The 16,152-nt window shown below is 39.6% G+C and overlaps 2 protein-coding genes across 4 annotated transcripts; both read left to right on the top strand.

The window, feature by feature from the left end:
• The first annotated feature begins 4,987 nt into the window (after positions 1-4,987).
• On the top strand, positions 4,988-7,965 carry LOC121798761 (probable glycerol-3-phosphate dehydrogenase [NAD(+)] 1, cytosolic). Of its 3 annotated transcripts, none has more exons than XM_042197928.1 (6): positions 4,988-5,187; positions 5,972-6,714; positions 6,800-7,021; positions 7,135-7,346; positions 7,436-7,575; positions 7,636-7,965. In XM_042197928.1, exons 2-6 carry the CDS (start codon positions 6,057-6,059, stop codon positions 7,778-7,780), a joined length of 1,377 nt encoding a protein of 458 aa, XP_042053862.1. In that variant the 5' UTR covers positions 4,988-5,187; positions 5,972-6,056; the 3' UTR covers positions 7,781-7,965. The 3 variants fall into 3 exon arrangements, with proteins under 3 accessions (XP_042053862.1, XP_042053861.1, XP_042053860.1); XM_042197927.1 differs by having other exon boundaries at positions 4,989-5,187; positions 6,021-6,714; positions 7,099-7,346; XM_042197926.1 differs by having other exon boundaries at positions 4,990-5,187; positions 7,099-7,346.
• Positions 7,966-8,187: 222 nt separating this feature from the next.
• Positions 8,188-15,943, top strand: LOC121798762 (S-formylglutathione hydrolase-like). Its single transcript, XM_042197929.1, has 7 exons — positions 8,188-8,419; positions 8,703-8,820; positions 14,666-14,713; positions 14,918-15,114; positions 15,204-15,302; positions 15,384-15,449; positions 15,668-15,943. The coding sequence occupies exons 1-7, from the start codon at positions 8,267-8,269 to the stop codon at positions 15,845-15,847; spliced, it is 861 nt and encodes a 286-aa protein (XP_042053863.1). The 5' UTR covers positions 8,188-8,266; the 3' UTR covers positions 15,848-15,943.
• Positions 15,944-16,152: the final 209 nt, after the last annotated feature.

Genomic DNA, 16,152 nt, shown 5'->3' on the forward strand with positions numbered 1-16,152 from the left:
TTGAAACTATCATTTTATCCCCTCAAACTATCATTATATGATGCAAAAGTATCATTTTATCATCCAAAAAATCTAAAACTATCATTATTAAACAAAATTCGGGCTTTGCATATTTACAATAGAATATATTGAAGGCGAATATTCAAATTTTTATTTATGAAAAAAACATTTAATCACTATATTTTAAACATATATTTTTTCTTATAGAATGGAGTTCTATATTTTAGCTCAGTAGCTAGTGTTGAATGGTTAGATTTGTGTTCTTATTGTGGAATGATTTAATACATGAGATGAGAGTGATATTGACATTGATTAATTTCGTTCTTAAACACTATGGATAATCTGATTAATATTGCTACGTCATTAATTAACATTTTATATGTTCAAACCAACTACTTTTGCATAATGATAGTTTTAAACTTTTGGATGATAAAATGATACTTTTGCATCATAAAATGATAGTTTGAGGGGACAAAATGATAGTTTCAAATGATAAAATGATATTTTTGTTTCATAATGATAGTTTTAGTTCTTTGGATGATAAAATGATACTTTTGCATCATAAAATGATAGTTTGGGATGATAAAATGATAGTTTCAAATGATAAAATGATACTTTTGTTTAATAATGATAGTTTTAGATTTTTTTGATGATAAAATGATACTTTTGGATCGTAAAATGATTGTTTGAGGGGATAAAATGATAGTTTCAAATGATAAAATGATATTTTTGTTTCATAATGATAGTTTTAGTTCTTTGGATGATAAAATGATACTTTTGCATCATAAAATGATAGTTTGGGATGATAAAATGATAGTTTCAAATGATAAAATGATACTTTTGTTTAATAATGATAGTTTTAGATTTTTTTGATGATAAAATGATACTTTTGCATCGTAAAATGATAGTTTGAGGGGATAAAATGATATTTTTGTTTCATAATGATAGTTTTAGTTCTTTGGATGATAAAATGATACTTTTGCATCTAAAATGATAGTTTGAGGGGATAAAATGATAGTTTCAAATGATAAAATGATACTTTTGTTTCATTATGATAGTTTTAGATTTTTTTAATGATAAAATGATACTTTTGCATCGTAAAATGATAGTTTGAGGGGATAAAATGATAGTTTCAAATGATAAAATGATACTTTTGTTTAATAATGATAGTTTTAGATTTTTTGGATGATAAAATGATACTTTTGCATGATAAATTGATTGTTTGAGTTCTTTGGTTGGATAAAATGATACTTTTGCATCATAAAATGATAGTTTGAGGGAACAAAATGATAGTTTCAAAATGATAGTTTGAGGGGACAAATATAGAATCTATTCTTCTTCCTCATTTATGAGCACATTTCCTACCCTCCATCACTCTTATCTACCCCTCATTCATTTCTATGCGGCGAGTGATGTGGTTGCATCATATCAAATCCCCCATTTGTAGCATTAAAGATAATTCATTGAAGTGATTTTGCATATCCCGCAAAAGAAGCTACAAATCAAAACTACAACACCTACCCCATTGACATCAATACTGCATGGTTATAAACGACATAATATACAAATTACAAACCATTTAATTCAAAACAAAAGTGCATGTAGCTGATTCACCAAATGTCATACCAAAAGCATAATTGATGAATAGAAAACTACATAATAAGTAGGGAGTCTTTGACTCTTTGTCACACATTTTGCATAAACAAACTACACCATTTTCCCTAGCACAAATCCAACCAATAATAAAACTAAACCCATTCCAGCCAACAAGAGGTTCACCCAAGCTTCCACACGACAGCGGCCGCAGACCCCACAATCACTAGTGTTCTTGATGAGTTTTTTATTTTTCGCTTCCTCACTGGACCACGTTTGTTTATTAGGCCGATACAATTGACTCTTCACATATGTCGGTTGCTTGCCATCCCCATTCCGAGAATGGTAGTCATCGCACCACAAGAAAGAGCCGGAATGTTTTTCATCGGCTGGGCATTTATAAAAGTAACGACCAGCGTGTGTGGCCGCTTTCCCAGCACATAACAACTTCATCCTGCCACCGCCGCAAAGACACTCGGGTATAATGTCCAATTCTTCAGTTACCGTCGACATTGGCTCGCTACAAAACAAAACATTGAGCAAAATATGTAATTAGTTATAATAGGTTCACAATAAGATAATGCTTATATAACATATGTAAGGAGACTTTAGGCAAAATTAACCAAATTAAATTTGGAAAAGCCACATAAGTACACACATTACTCCACATGGAGTTAACCAAGTCATCCCGCATTTGATTCCATTCTGTGGTTGGCTCTACTTGATCTACGAATTCTAGGTCACCATGAACCTCCTCATGTTCCAGAGATTGTGTATCTCCGTCAACGTGTTGCTCAATTGGATCATTGTGCATCTCACCCCGTACGAAAATTGTGTAGCAGGAAGCATGCCACGATTAACCGGATCTGGATCTTAATTGGATAGAAAGTAGCACTCCGTAAGATGCCCCATCTCATCTTTAGCACCGCAAAGGCCCGCTCAATTATGTTACGAGCTCTAGTATGCCTTAGATTAAACAACTCTCGTGCATTTTGCGGACGCTGGGTCCCGACTCCCCATTCCTTCAAATGATAGCGCACGTTTTTATAGGGAGTAAGGAATCCTTCACTGTTTGCGTATCCATTATCACATAGATAATAAGTTCCTATAAAAGTGGCAAAATACGATGGGGTCTTTATCTAGGGTAAATAATGGGAAATCATGCAAATGAAATCTACAATGAATAAATTATCACAGTGTTACACCTTTGTTTACTCTCAATCCACCTTCTCTAGTGACAGCGTCCCTAAGCACTCGAGAGTCACCCGCCGATCCCTCCCAACCGGGTAAAAAGTATAAGAATTTCATATTGCGGTCACAAGCAGCAAGAGTATTGGTCGCGATTTGGCCCTTTCGCGTGCGATATCTTGGCTTATCTAAGGTCCTGACGAGCACATTTATGTAAGTGCCGTCCAAAGCGCCAATACAACCCTATATGCAATTCCGTACCAGCATTATGAAAACAGTATATTACCACCAACAAACAGCAAGTTTTGAATGCAAATCGTGCAAATCAAAGTTAGATTACCTTGAAGGGTTGCCATCGTGGGTCAACACAATTGTTTGTTACCGGATCAGGACGAGGCAATAAAATGGTATGCAACTTGAGTACCGCTTTAAGTACAAGATGCACATAGTGAGAAATGGTTTCACCCGAACGTCGAAATTCAAATCCAGAAGGTCTAATTTTCTTATGATGTGCTAAAATGCCTAGAAAAATTGCTACTTGCTCCTCTAGTAACACAAATCGACCATTCCGTATTCCACCACGGTCTCTTAAAAGAATACACAATCGTCCAAATGCATTCCTATCCATACGGAGGTTCGAAAAACAGTCGACATCACTAACTGCGGTTAGCCTGTTCATATGCCTCACTTGTGGAGGGATTCGCTCAATTAGTGAATACCTAACTTGGTGATTTCTTACACGACGTGCAAAGCGCCTTCTTCTTTTCAAGTATAAGTACAAAATGATGATGTGTTGAATACGCAGCAATAAAAGTATATCTTCCACCATCAGGTTAACGGAAGGGGGTACACGAACAATACGAGCCATCACGGGCAATTCAATTACAACTAGCAATGAAATGGTACAAAATCAGAATGAAATTCATGAATATTGGGGCACAACTAATTGCGCAAACCCAAATCGCACAATAATTTATGGACCACATAACATAAAATTCCAATTAGAGAAATGTAGATTCAGTAATGTATTATTTTACGGAAAATACACAGCCATGTGATGCACATACACATACGCAAAATTGAAAAACTCAAAGTATGAACAGATACAATTTCTAATTTTTGCACTGTGAGTTCAATTACAGTGTGACATCAGGAAAATCAAGCACATAAAAATAAAGCCCAAAAATGAGATCTGGAAACTCAAGCACATAAAAATAAAGCACAAAAGGAGATCTGGAAAATCAAGCACGTAAAAAATAAAACTAACCGTCCGAAATTGGGAGAAAACTTGATGATGTTTATGTCGACCGATTCCGGTAGCTGAATCGGAGCCCTAACGCCGATAGTTGTATGTCGGCGCTTGCTTATCAAGGGGGAAAAATGTAACAGAACTGAGTTTTACCGTTCTCGCCGGGATCGATGAAGACTTCACTGGCTGCTCAACGTCCGGCGTCGAATTGGTGATTGCACTGACTAGATACGCACAAGAGGGGAAACGAGAAGTGGAGAGAGGATTTGTTTTCTATCTTCAAATTGTGAAAATAGGGAGGGCATAATGGAGAAGTGGAGGTTTGTCGGGGCTGGGCATTCGAGCCATGATAATAAACCAGCCCCCACAAGTGTGATTTGGGTCAGGGGTTTGTAGTGTGAACAGTGCGGGCCTTACGGGCCTCGACCGGACCATCTAATATCAAACATGACAACCAAACAACTGGTATAAGTATGATATGAAACGTAAACATGAGTTAACATACGAACCAAACGACTCCTAGTTTTATGACGTGACATTTTACTAATTAATGTGGTACCATAATGCCATTGCATATTGCAATACGCCAATAGCCATTAGACTATAGCTATAAGACTTATACTACTATATGATACGCCAAAAAAACTCGTACTCACGGGAAACGGGAAAATATGCGCGAAAAAATAGTGTATCGATTTGATTAATATAATTAAATACTCCTGCATTAGTTATCTCTTCCAATTCTAAGTCGTTGGACTTGCATCATCAGTTGAAAATAAAAATGATTTGGAAATTCATGATTAGTTTAGTTAAAAAGAGAAGTAGTAGTAGTTGCAGCAGCTCAAACTCTTAACCTCTGAAATTAATGACCGTTTGTAAAGTTGGATCCATTCCATTCCATACCATTACCACCACCTTAAATGCATGGTTTGGCATCCAACTGCTTCAATCAATGCCCACTCCCTCTCTCTCTCCACCTTTATCTCACTAACTATATATACATACATAACAGCACACACGTTTCTGTATTCTGAATGCAATAACTATGACTAATTTAGCTAGGAGGTGCATGCAATTTCAATCATTTTAAAACAATTAATCTTTCTAAGAAACCTCTCCAAGATTCCAGAGTTGTTGAAATTTTCACTCAAGCAAAGGTTGGTGCTTTTTTTCCTTTTCTTTTCTAGAATTTTAGGTTATCACTTGGTAGTTGAACAAACTCCGGTGTCCAGGCGGAATTCACAAAGTTTCCCATTTCTTTATTTTACTAGTATATTTAGTTGTGATATTACATGTGCAATGAAGCTTAATTTTGAAGAGATTAGGCTTTTTCTGACTGTGCATTGTCTGTTTGTGGAATATTTGTTGATGGGATTGACAAAAATTAAAGAATTGGAGGGTTGGATTTTGACCTTAAAATTAGTTCAGAGTTGGGTGAACCTTTCACTAGAAAAGATTCTGCCTTTCTGATTATCCGCCAACCCCAGATTTCTGTGATTGAATATTGCTTCTTAGATAGATCATAGATCCAGAAAATATTAGCACAAGTTATAGAAAATCTGTATAAATTCTTGATAGAAAATTCGAATTTGCTGATTAGTTTTCTTCATCATTTTTTTGTGTTGGAATAGTTGTGATCGTAGTCAAAGATCATTGATAAGTCACCCCTTTTGCACTTGCAAATTAGTTAAAATTCTTACTAAAGAGTGTTTTAATTTGAACTTTTACAGAGAAATGCAAGTTTCTTTATTAGTTTCTCCTTCATATTTTTGTTGTTGGAATAGTTATCATTGACAAGCATCCTGCTCCTGCAATTCTTTTGGGATTTTCCTTTTGCACTTGAAAACTAGTTTAAATTCTGGATAAGGGTGTCTTGATTTGGATTTTTGGAGAAATACAAGTTTCTTGATTTGTTTCTGCTTCATAAATCGGTGATTGTAGTGAAAGATCATTGATAAGCAACTCCTTTTGCACTTGCAAATTTGTCAAGTCTTGTTGAAACTTGAGCTCCTTATACTTGGAAGAGATGGTTGGCAGCATTGAGGTTGCAAACAACTGCACGCACTCAAATGGGGTCGTACAGAGCAGCAATGGCTCCGAGGAGAAGCTAGACGAGCTTCGTAGATACATAGGCAAGGCCGATGGTGACCTCTTGAAGATTGTTGGTGTTGGAGGAGGCGCGTGGGGGAGTGTCTTTGCAGCATTGCTTCAAGACAGTTATGGCCAGTACCGGGACAAGGTCCAGATCAGGATATGGAGACGGCCTGGGAGGGCTGTTGACAGAGCCACAGCTGAGCACCTGTTTGAGGTGATCAACTCAAGGGAGGACGTGCTGAGGAGGCTGATTAGGAGATGCGCGTATCTCAAGTATGTCGAGGCGCGCCTGGGTGACCGGACGCTCTATGCTGACGAGATCTTGAAAGACGGGTTCTGCCTCAACATGATTGACACGCCACTTTGCCCTATGAAGGTTGTGACTAACCTGCAGGAGGCTGTTTGGGATGCTGATATTGTCATCAACGGCCTGCCCTCGACTGAGACACGTGAGGTCTTTGAGGAGATTAGGGATTATTGGAAGGAGAGGATCACCACACCGGTCATCATATCTCTGGCAAAGGGGATAGAGGCGGAGATCAGCCCGTCTCCTCGGATAATCACCCCCACACAGATGATCAGCCAAGAAAGTAAGTTGATTGCAACCAATTTAGTCACATAGAGATATGCAGCTGCATTACTCATCGTATTTTTGTTCTGACTATGCGATATCAGCTGGAGTCCCAATAGAGAACATTCTGTATCTGGGAGGGCCTAACATAGCCTCGGAGATCTACAACAAGGAGTATGGCAATGCACGTATATGTGGATCAGAGAGATGGAGATTGCCCCTAGCAAAGTTCTTGAGGCAGCCTCAGTTCATTGTGTGGGATAACAGTGATCTCATCACACATGAAGTCATGGGAGGCTTGAAAAATGTGTACGCAATTGGAGCTGGTAACATTTTTGTTGATCATAATCCGCACATATAGCATTAGAAAACTTGGTGTTGTGTTGAAACTTGTGTTTTATAGGCATGGTGGCAGCTCTAACCAACGAGAGTGCGACAGGGAAATCAGTGTATTTTGCACACTGCACGTCGGAGATGATCTTCATCACGCACTTGCTGACAGAAGAGCCGGAGAAGCTTGCAGGGCCGTTGCTTGCAGACACGTACGTCACCCTTTTGAAAGGGCGCAATGCATGGTACGGCCAGATGATAGCCAAAGGCCAACTAAGCCTAGATATGGGGGATAGCATCAGTGGCAAAGGGACTATTCAGGTCTACATCAACACCTTTGGTATAAGTGAGATAGATTCTTGTTGTGGTTGGCTGATTTAGGACAACATACATATGTATTTGTGTTGCAGGGAGTGTCTGCAATCGAAGCATTCTACGAGCTGCTGAGGCAGCCTAGCTTGAACGTGCTGCATCCGGATTCAAACAAGGCGGTTGCCCCAGTCGAACTATGCCCTATCCTCAAGATCTTGTACAAGATCCTCATTACAAGGTGAGTCGAGTATGTTAAATTGATTGGAATATTTCTGAGCGTTGAAATACTCGAGTGCAGGGAGCAGGGACCACAAGCTATCCTCGAAGCCTTGAGAGACGAAAACCTCAATGATCCACGCGACCGGATCGAGATAGCACAGACACATGCCTTCTACAGGCCTTCACTCCTTGGCCACCCCTTGCCAAAATCACACTTAAATTAGATTCTTTAATTTCTAAATAAAGGATATATACATGCATACATGGATTTCGTTGTATACTGCATATTAATCAGACTTCCATAGTTGGAACGGTTTTCACATTATTTGAGATCATTCCATTTGTATCAACATTCACAAGAACATTCGGATCCCAATAAATATAATCAGAGTATCAAGTTCATTTTCAATCACTTTGTGACATCTTCAGATTTATGAAACAAAATCAAACCATAAACTATAAGTTAATTGGACATTTTAATTAATTTTTTGGTTAGCAAATTGGACTTGGTAGCCCAAATTATTTGAACTAATAAAAGGAGAAATATCCGGCCCATGTTATTCGAGGCCCAAAGGCCCATTCCTCACTCACGCTCCGTCACTGTTGCTAGAAATATCTCTGCAACTGCGATTACGTACCTCAGAAACAGGCTGAAGAGAGAGAGGAGCTTCTTTAGTGTGTGTTGTGTTGTGTGTTGTGTGTGAAAGAAAATGGAGTCCGATGGAAAACCTACGGAGATCAGCAGCACGAAGATGTTCGATGGATACAACAAGCGATACCAACACTACAGCCCAACTCTCGGCTGCTCCATGACATTCCACATTTTCTTCCCTCCTTCATCTTCTCCTTCCCAAAAATTCCCTGTGCGTGTCTTAATCTCTGCAAATTTTGTCTCCTTTTTCATTTTATCAACCTAAGAATTTTATTTTTGGTGGAATTGCTAGTAATTAGTGAATTGGGGGAAATGTATGGTTTCGTGTCTTTCTGGGTTTTGTAGTGTTGATTTGAGGTGTATTATATTGGGAAATATCATTAGCTTAGGTTAATTGTTCTTGCATTTAGTAGCAAAAGCAAAAATCCCGAAAATTTGGGGGTTACTGCTCAGTGAAAACTTTATTTGACATTGGTTGCTTTGATGATTTTAAGGTACTTTACTGGCTGTCTGGCCTTACATGCAATGATGAGAATTTTATAGCTAAATCCGGTGCTCAGCGTGTTGCTTCTACTGAGGGTGTTGCTCTGATAGCCCCAGACACTTCTCCTAGTGAGTCTTTTTTTGTGCTGGATTTTATATATTAATGCTTGATCTATTCACTTCGTGAAAGTATTGTTGTCAAGAATTAGTGGCAGAACTCTTTTCCTTTCGTTTAATGTTTAGAAGGTAACCACCATGCCCGTTGGTCACACTTGGCTTTGTTTTAGCTTGATTTTTCAACTTATAATTGATAGCAGCTTAGATTCTTTACTCTGCACCTGGAATCTCATCAGTGAAAAGAAAGACATAAAACCATGATTGTGAAAGCAAGAATGAAGATAGCCAAGAATAGAATGAGAATCTGATTTGCTACTGTTTCATTGATGCTAAAATGTCCATTACAAGCAGCAATAAATACAAGTTCATGGAACCATCTAGACCTCTCAAACGGTTATAATTACTTAACTAAAACATCAACTAAACATGTATTAAGATGCTAATCCTGACAAACAGCAGTGCTCTTTATTCCTTGGAGCAACACATCCTTAAACGTACGAGGGTGGTCCCATACTTCACGAGCTACAGCTGGACATGAAGGTGGTGATCCAATGCTTCCATAATGAGCTTCAATACATGCTCCCATCTTTCCAGCTGTGCATGGATCCATGTCAGCGCCATGTCTCACATGCTGATCAACTTTGCCACGGTCTCTTTCTTTATCATCAACCTCAACAATCTTAACACTTCCAACATCCCCCCTCAACCTGAGTGAGGCTAGAGAAACTACACCGAGTCTTTCTCTTAGCTTCATGAAAGGTTGCTGACTTAAGGGCTTAGTAAATATGTCCGCTATTTGATCTTGTGTAGGAACATGCCGCAGATCTATATCCTTGTTTAAAACCTTGTCTCTAACAAAATGAATATCGAGTTCAATGTGCTTGGTCCTAGCATGCAACACAGGGTTGGATGCAATAGCAATAGCACTGAGATTATCAACCCATATCACTGGAGCAGACTTGATAGACAGTTTCAACTCATGCAGTGTTGAGTGGAGCCAAGCAACTTCAGCAGCTGTGTGAGCTAAACTCCTGTACTCAGCTTCTGTACTGGAACGAGCCACAACGGTTTGTTTCTTGACACACCACGATATGAGACTTCTCCCAAAATATGTGCAAAAACCAGTAGTCGACTTTCTATCATCAATGTCTGATGCCCAGTCAGAATCAGAAAATGCAGAAAGAAGTCCATTCGATGCCTGAATTTGAATCCCATAATCTATGGTGCCTGAAAGGTACCTCAATATTCTCTTAACAGCTTTCCAATGAGAATCAAGAGGGGAAGCCATATACTGACTAACTTTGTTTACAGCATAATTGATGTCAGGCCGTGTGATAGCAGCATACTGAAGAGCACCCACGATACTCCTATAAAGCTTAGCATTAGAGACAGGCTCCCCAACAATCTTGCTGAGTTCACAAGTGGAGATCATGGGTGTAGGACAGCCCTTAGCTCCAGTCATGTTGGCCTTCTTTAGAAGGTCTCTAATATAAGCTGACTGACACAGATGCAAACCAAAGTTAGTTCTAACAACCTCAACTCCAAGAAAAAGGCTTACTTCACCAAGGTCTTTAAGAGAAAAATGAGTATTGAGCTGAGAAATCACACTCTTTATGGAGTTCTGACAATTGCCTGTGACAAGCATATCATCCACATAGATCAAGATGTAAATGGTCTCTGATTCTGACTTTCTAATAAACATGGATGCATCTGCTCTGGATTGAGTGAATCCCAGAGAAATGAGTACGGAGTGTATAGTGAAGAACCAAGCCCGGGAAGCTTGCTTAAGCCCGTAGATAGCTTTGTTCAGCTTGCAAACAAGATGTGAACCACCCTGCTCAAATCCCTGAGGTTGTCTCATGTATATATCCTCCTTCAAATCTCCATTAAGAAAAGCATTGTTAACATCCAAATGAGTAATTTCCCAACCACAAGTCACAGCAATAGTTAGTATTAGTCTAATGGTGGCAGGCTTCACTACCGGGCTAAAAGTTTCAGTGAAATCGAACCCGGGCTGCTGTGAGAAACCTTGTGCAACAAGCCTAGCCTTGTGCCTAGCTATCTCTCCAGAGAGGTGAAGTTTGAGCTTAAAAATCCAAGTACACCCCACAAGATTTTTCCCAGGTGGAAGAGTTGTTAATAACCAAGTTTTATTCTTAAGGAGAGCTGAGTATTCAGCTTGCATAGCAGCCTTCCAAACTGGAATGATAAGTGCTTCTGAAGCTGATTTGGGAGTGTAGTGTGAGGTGACAAGGACATGATAAAGCTTAGGCTTAAAAATACCTGCCTTAGACCTTGTAGTCATGTGATGTTTGCTGGAGACATTTGTGTCATCCATAGGGACAACTGGAGCTGCAATCACTGGTTGGGTACCTAAGACAGATTCAGCAGCAGTTGTGTCAGCGGCTGAAGATGAGCGTTGAGTATCTGTGTCAAGAAGAAAACCAGGAGGTGAAGAAGGTGGAGAATGATTATCATCAGGAAATTGCACAGGAGCAACAGACGTGGTAACTTGTTGACCCTGCACAACAGGATCTGCAGAAAAGTGTGGGGCAATAGTGGAACTGTTCAAAGCATCAGTGGGAAAAATGGATGAGTAAGGAAAAACTTTCTCATCAAAGATAACATCTCTGGAAATGATTACTCTCCCATCTGGAAGGAGAGCCTTGTATCCCTTGTGTGATCCACTATACCCCAGAAAAACAAACTTTTCTGACCTGTTCTCTAACTTGTGATTGTTGTATGGCCTAACCAAGGGATAGCACAAGCATCCAAAAACCCTCAAGGCCGAATAGTCAGGCTTCTTTGACATCAACTTCTGAAATGGAGATATGTCTCCAATCACCTTAGATGGCATTCTATTGATTAAGAAAACCGCAGAGACAAAAGCATCATCCCAAAAATGAATTGGAAGAGAAGCTTGTGTCAGGAGGGTAAGACCTGTCTCAACAACATGTCTATGTTTTCTCTCAGCCAAACCATTTTGCTGAGGAGTGTAGGGGCAGGAAACTCTATGAGATATGCCACTTTGTTTGAGAAAAGAGCTCAAGCCTTGATACTCTCCACCCCAGTCAGACTGTAGGCATTTGATTTTGGTTCCCAGAGTATTTTCTGATGATGATTTGAATAATTTAAAAACATCCATAACAGAACCTTTAGTCTTTAACAAGTATATCCATGTAAATCTTGTAAAATGATCAACAAAAGAGACATAGTATTTGTATCCATTTCTTGAGGTGATAGGGGATGGTCCCCACAGATCAGAGTGCACAAGCTCTAGAGGGGAATGAACCTCAGATTCAGAAGCATGATAAGGGAGTCTATGAGCCTTAGATACACAACACGAATGACATAATTGATTTTCATTAACTGAATTCACGGGAAGATTACAGCTCTTAAGGACACTCTTAACAACATCAAAAGTAGGGTGTCCTAGTCTATTGTGCCACAAGGCTAATTCAAGATCAACACTACGATTTAGACTAGCACTATGAGCTGAAATGGCTGAACTGACAGAGTAGGCTGCTGGCTGCTGGAATGGATTGCCTTGATTGAATGAAGAAGAAAAAGGAATGGCTGAGCTATAGCTTCCTTTGATTGGTGAGTGGTCAACTAGAAAGTGATACAGTCCCTTGTTAAAAACTCCCTTGAGCACGGTTTCCCGGGTTTCCAGATCCTTGACAAAACAAAGGTCAGGATGAAATTCAAAGAAGACACAATTATCTCTAGCAAACTTAGATACACTAAGAAGGTTCTTGGTTATACTAGGAACATGCAACAGATTCTTCAATATTAGTTTTCTAGAGAAATCACAATGAGGCTTCAATTCCGATTCACCAATATTAGATATAGATACAGCAGATCCATTCCCGAGTAAAAGTCTCTTACCTCCAGTATACTCCGAGCTAGTGTTGAGATTGCTAAGATCTCCAGACACATGATGAGTTGCTCCGGAGTCCGGATACCAGCTTGTTGAAGCTCCTGATTCAAAACCAAATTCTGATGCAGCAGCAGAATTCAAAGATGGAGGAGGTCTTGCTGTGGCTGCCTGAACCAGATGTGCTGAGGGGTTAAAATACCCTTGATGCTGTTGATTTTGTGAGTTCCCTCTGAACTGAGGCTGTGGAGGTGAGTAATTCTGTTCAAATCGATGCCAGCATTTGGCTGCACTATGCCCAGGTTTATCACACAACTGGCAGACTACTTTATTGCTTCCTCTACCGAAGCCTCTGCCTCCTCTTCCACCTCTTTGGTTCCTTGAACCACCTCTGCCACTTCCTGGATTGGAGCTGGAGTTGTAGGGATTGAAATCTCTTTTCTGAGTTGTCTGCTGCATCAGATTGAGGGAAGGTTGTGACCCTTCTGAGCTGGAAGAATGAGATCTTGTAATCTCCATCCGAGACTCAAAAGTTAGCAAGAAGGCAGTGGCATCTCCGAGGCTCCATGAATCAGACCTTGAACTTACAGCACAAACTGCCGGGTCATATTCTTGCCCAAGGCCTCCAAGGATGTGCATGACTTGTTCATCCTCTGACACTTTACAGCCCACAGATCCTAGTAGATCGAAGTAATTTCTCATCTTCCCAATATACTCACTCATAGTGAGTGAATCTTTCTTCTGATTTTGCATCATCTGCCTATATTGCATAATCTTCGCAGTGGACCGGCTGGCAAAATTGGTTTCAAGGGCACTCCAGATGTCCCTTGAAGATCTCAGACCAACAACAAGGCCAAGTGCTCCCTCTGATAGAGAAGAAAGAAGCCAAGCCGCCACTCTTCTGTCTTGCCGCTGCCAGGCGACGAAATCTTCATTTGCAGCGATGGAGCCTCCTTCTCCTTCTGCAATGAATATGGTTTGAGGTGGAGGTTGCTTCTCACCATTCAAATAACCTTCGAGGCCATATCCATAGGCCGTGACATCTACCTGCTGTTGCCACATCAAGAAATTGGAATCATTTAATTTTACCGAAATTGGTGGAAGCTGAGCATATATGGGTTGAGCTCCTTGGCTCTGAAGTCTGAACAGCTCCTCCATATGTTGAACCGGAGCTTGCCATTTGTAGAAAACAAACAAGAAAGGGAAAAGGAGTATAGAGACAAGATCACAAGGATCCTGCTTTGATACCATGAAAAGAAAGACATAAAACCATGATTGTGAAAGCAAGAATGAAGATAGCCAAGAATAGAATGAGAATCTGATTTGCTACTGTTTCATTGATGCTAAAATTCCATTACAAGCAGCAATAAATACAAGTTCATGGAACCATCTAGACCTCTCAAACGGTTATAATTACTTAACTAAAACATCAACTAAACATGTATTAAGATGCTAATCCTGACAAACAGCAGTGCTCTTTATTCCTTGGAGCAACACATCCTTAAACGTACGAGGGTGGTCCCATACTTCACGAGCTACAGCTGGACATGAAGGTGGTGATCCAATGCTTCCATAATGAGCTTCAATACATGCTCCCATCTTTCCAGCTGTGCATGGATCCATGTCAGCGCCATGTCTCACATGCTGATCAACTTTGCCACGGTCTCTTTCTTTCTCATCAACCTCAACAATCTTAACACTTCCAACAATCAGTTCCCATATTATATTGATGACTGATTCCTCTCTATGACCATATGGTAAATGAGGAGCATGCTGCGGTTTATCATGTTGTCCGAAGTTAGGAATATGAAGCCTTGGTTTCATATGGTTCTCAATTTATGCGTGTGCTTTACTGTAAATAGTTTTTCTGTATTCCTTTTTAATTTGTCTCCATACTTTCCTTCCTAATTAAAGCATTAGATATACTTATCTCTAAACCTTGTTATTTTTCTAATGGTGAATTGTCTCCTTTCGTTTCAGGGGGCATGAACATTGAAGGAGAAGCTGATAGCTGGGATTTTGGTGTAGGTCTGTAAAGAGGACCTTTATAATTTACTACCTTCTTTCTTCTATTTCCCTGTCATTCATGAATGGATATAAATTAAGACATAACCTGTCTTAGCAGCTTTTCTTCGTTCACAACAAGCCTCCTAATTCCTGCTTGGTTAAACACTGGCATCTTCAAGATGAAGGATTAGTATTATTGTTTTATTAAAGGTTTCTGATGAACAGGTGCTGGATTTTATCTGAATGCTACACAAGAGAAGTGGAAGAACTGGCAAATGTACGACTATGTTGTGAAAGAGTTGCCAGCAGTTCTTAAGGAGAACTTTCCTCAGCTTGACACGTCTCGTGCTTCTATATCTGGTCATTCCATGGGTGGACATGGAGCACTGACAATTTACCTTAAAAACTTGGACAAGTACAAGGTTGATGTGTACAATTTTATGTTCTCATCGGCCTTCATTTACTTTGCACCCGAATCCTTTTGCTTAAGTTGTTTATTGCATGTTTTCAGTCGGTTTCAGCATTCGCGCCTGTTGCAAATCCTATAAACTGTCCATGGGGCCAGAAAGCATTCACAAATTATTTGGGTGAAAACAAGGCTGCCTGGGAGGTATGATCTTTCTGTGATTATATATGGCCCGTTTGAAGCTGGTGTATACTTGAAACATAAGATATATATGTCAATATGCAGGAGTATGATGCCAGCATTCTTGTATCGAAGTATACCAATGTTTCAGCTACTATTCTCATTGATCAGGTAAAATTCGCCTTTTTCCATCACTTCAAATGTCTGTTCAGATTATAGTTGAACTGATAGAAAAACCATTGCTTTGATTAACTGCGCTTGTATCTTCATTATTCAGTTAACATTTGTGTGTTTGGACTTGAGATTTTACCGTTTCTTTCTACTTTCAAGTCAAAAGTATAGGAGGAGCGAAGGTTGTTGCTGATATCTTAGCATTCTGTCTTGTGCAGGGAGATGCGGACAAGTTTCTGAGTGAACAGCTCCAGCCGCAAAAGTTTGATGAGGCTTGCCGGAATTCCAAGGTGCCGCTGCTGCTCCGAATGCAACCAGGTTACGATCACTCCTACTATTTCATTGCTACGTTCATCGACGATCATATCCGCCACCACGCTCAAGCCCTTAATCTGTAATGCCATGGCGCTCTAGATCATGTCAGAATGGACTTTGCTTCTGTTGGAACTTGAAAAATTATTAGAAGTCAATAAAAGTTGGAGTTGTTTATTGTATTTGATTTTCCCCTCTCGTTTTCTGATTTGATCACCTATCTTAATGCAGAATATATGTGCTTGAATTACTAACACTTGAAAATGCTTGCTAATGAGAGCATATTAAATAGGATATTGAATTATTTATAGTGAACTATAAAAATGGTCCATGGACTATGGGTTTATCTCGCTCATAATCTCTGGGCTTTAAAAATATCGTCAGACATCCA

This window comes from Salvia splendens, chromosome 4 (assembly GCF_004379255.2).
Source record: "Salvia splendens isolate huo1 chromosome 4, SspV2, whole genome shotgun sequence".
NCBI lineage: Eukaryota > Viridiplantae > Streptophyta > Magnoliopsida > Lamiales > Lamiaceae > Salvia > Salvia splendens.

What these genes read in the sequence shown, in the direction of transcription:
- LOC121798761 (XM_042197927.1), top strand. Translation starts at nt 6,057, where the DNA reads ATGGTTGGCAGCATTGAGGTTGCAAACAACTGCACGCACTCAAATGGG. An exon ending in ACAGATGATCAGCCAAGAAA is followed by an intron (nt 6,715 to 6,799) that starts GTAAGTTGATTG and finishes ATGCGATATCAG; the next exon opens with CTGGAGTCCCAATAGAGAAC. An exon ending in TACAAGATCCTCATTACAAG is followed by an intron (nt 7,576 to 7,635) that starts GTGAGTCGAGTA and finishes ACTCGAGTGCAG; the next exon opens with GGAGCAGGGACCACAAGCTA.
- LOC121798762 (XM_042197929.1), top strand. Translation starts at nt 8,267, where the DNA reads ATGGAGTCCGATGGAAAACCTACGGAGATCAGCAGCACGAAGATGTTC. An exon ending in AGCCCCAGACACTTCTCCTA is followed by an intron (nt 8,821 to 14,665) that starts GTGAGTCTTTTT and finishes CTTTCGTTTCAG; the next exon opens with GGGGCATGAACATTGAAGGA. An exon ending in CTACTATTCTCATTGATCAG is followed by an intron (nt 15,450 to 15,667) that starts GTAAAATTCGCC and finishes TGTCTTGTGCAG; the next exon opens with GGAGATGCGGACAAGTTTCT.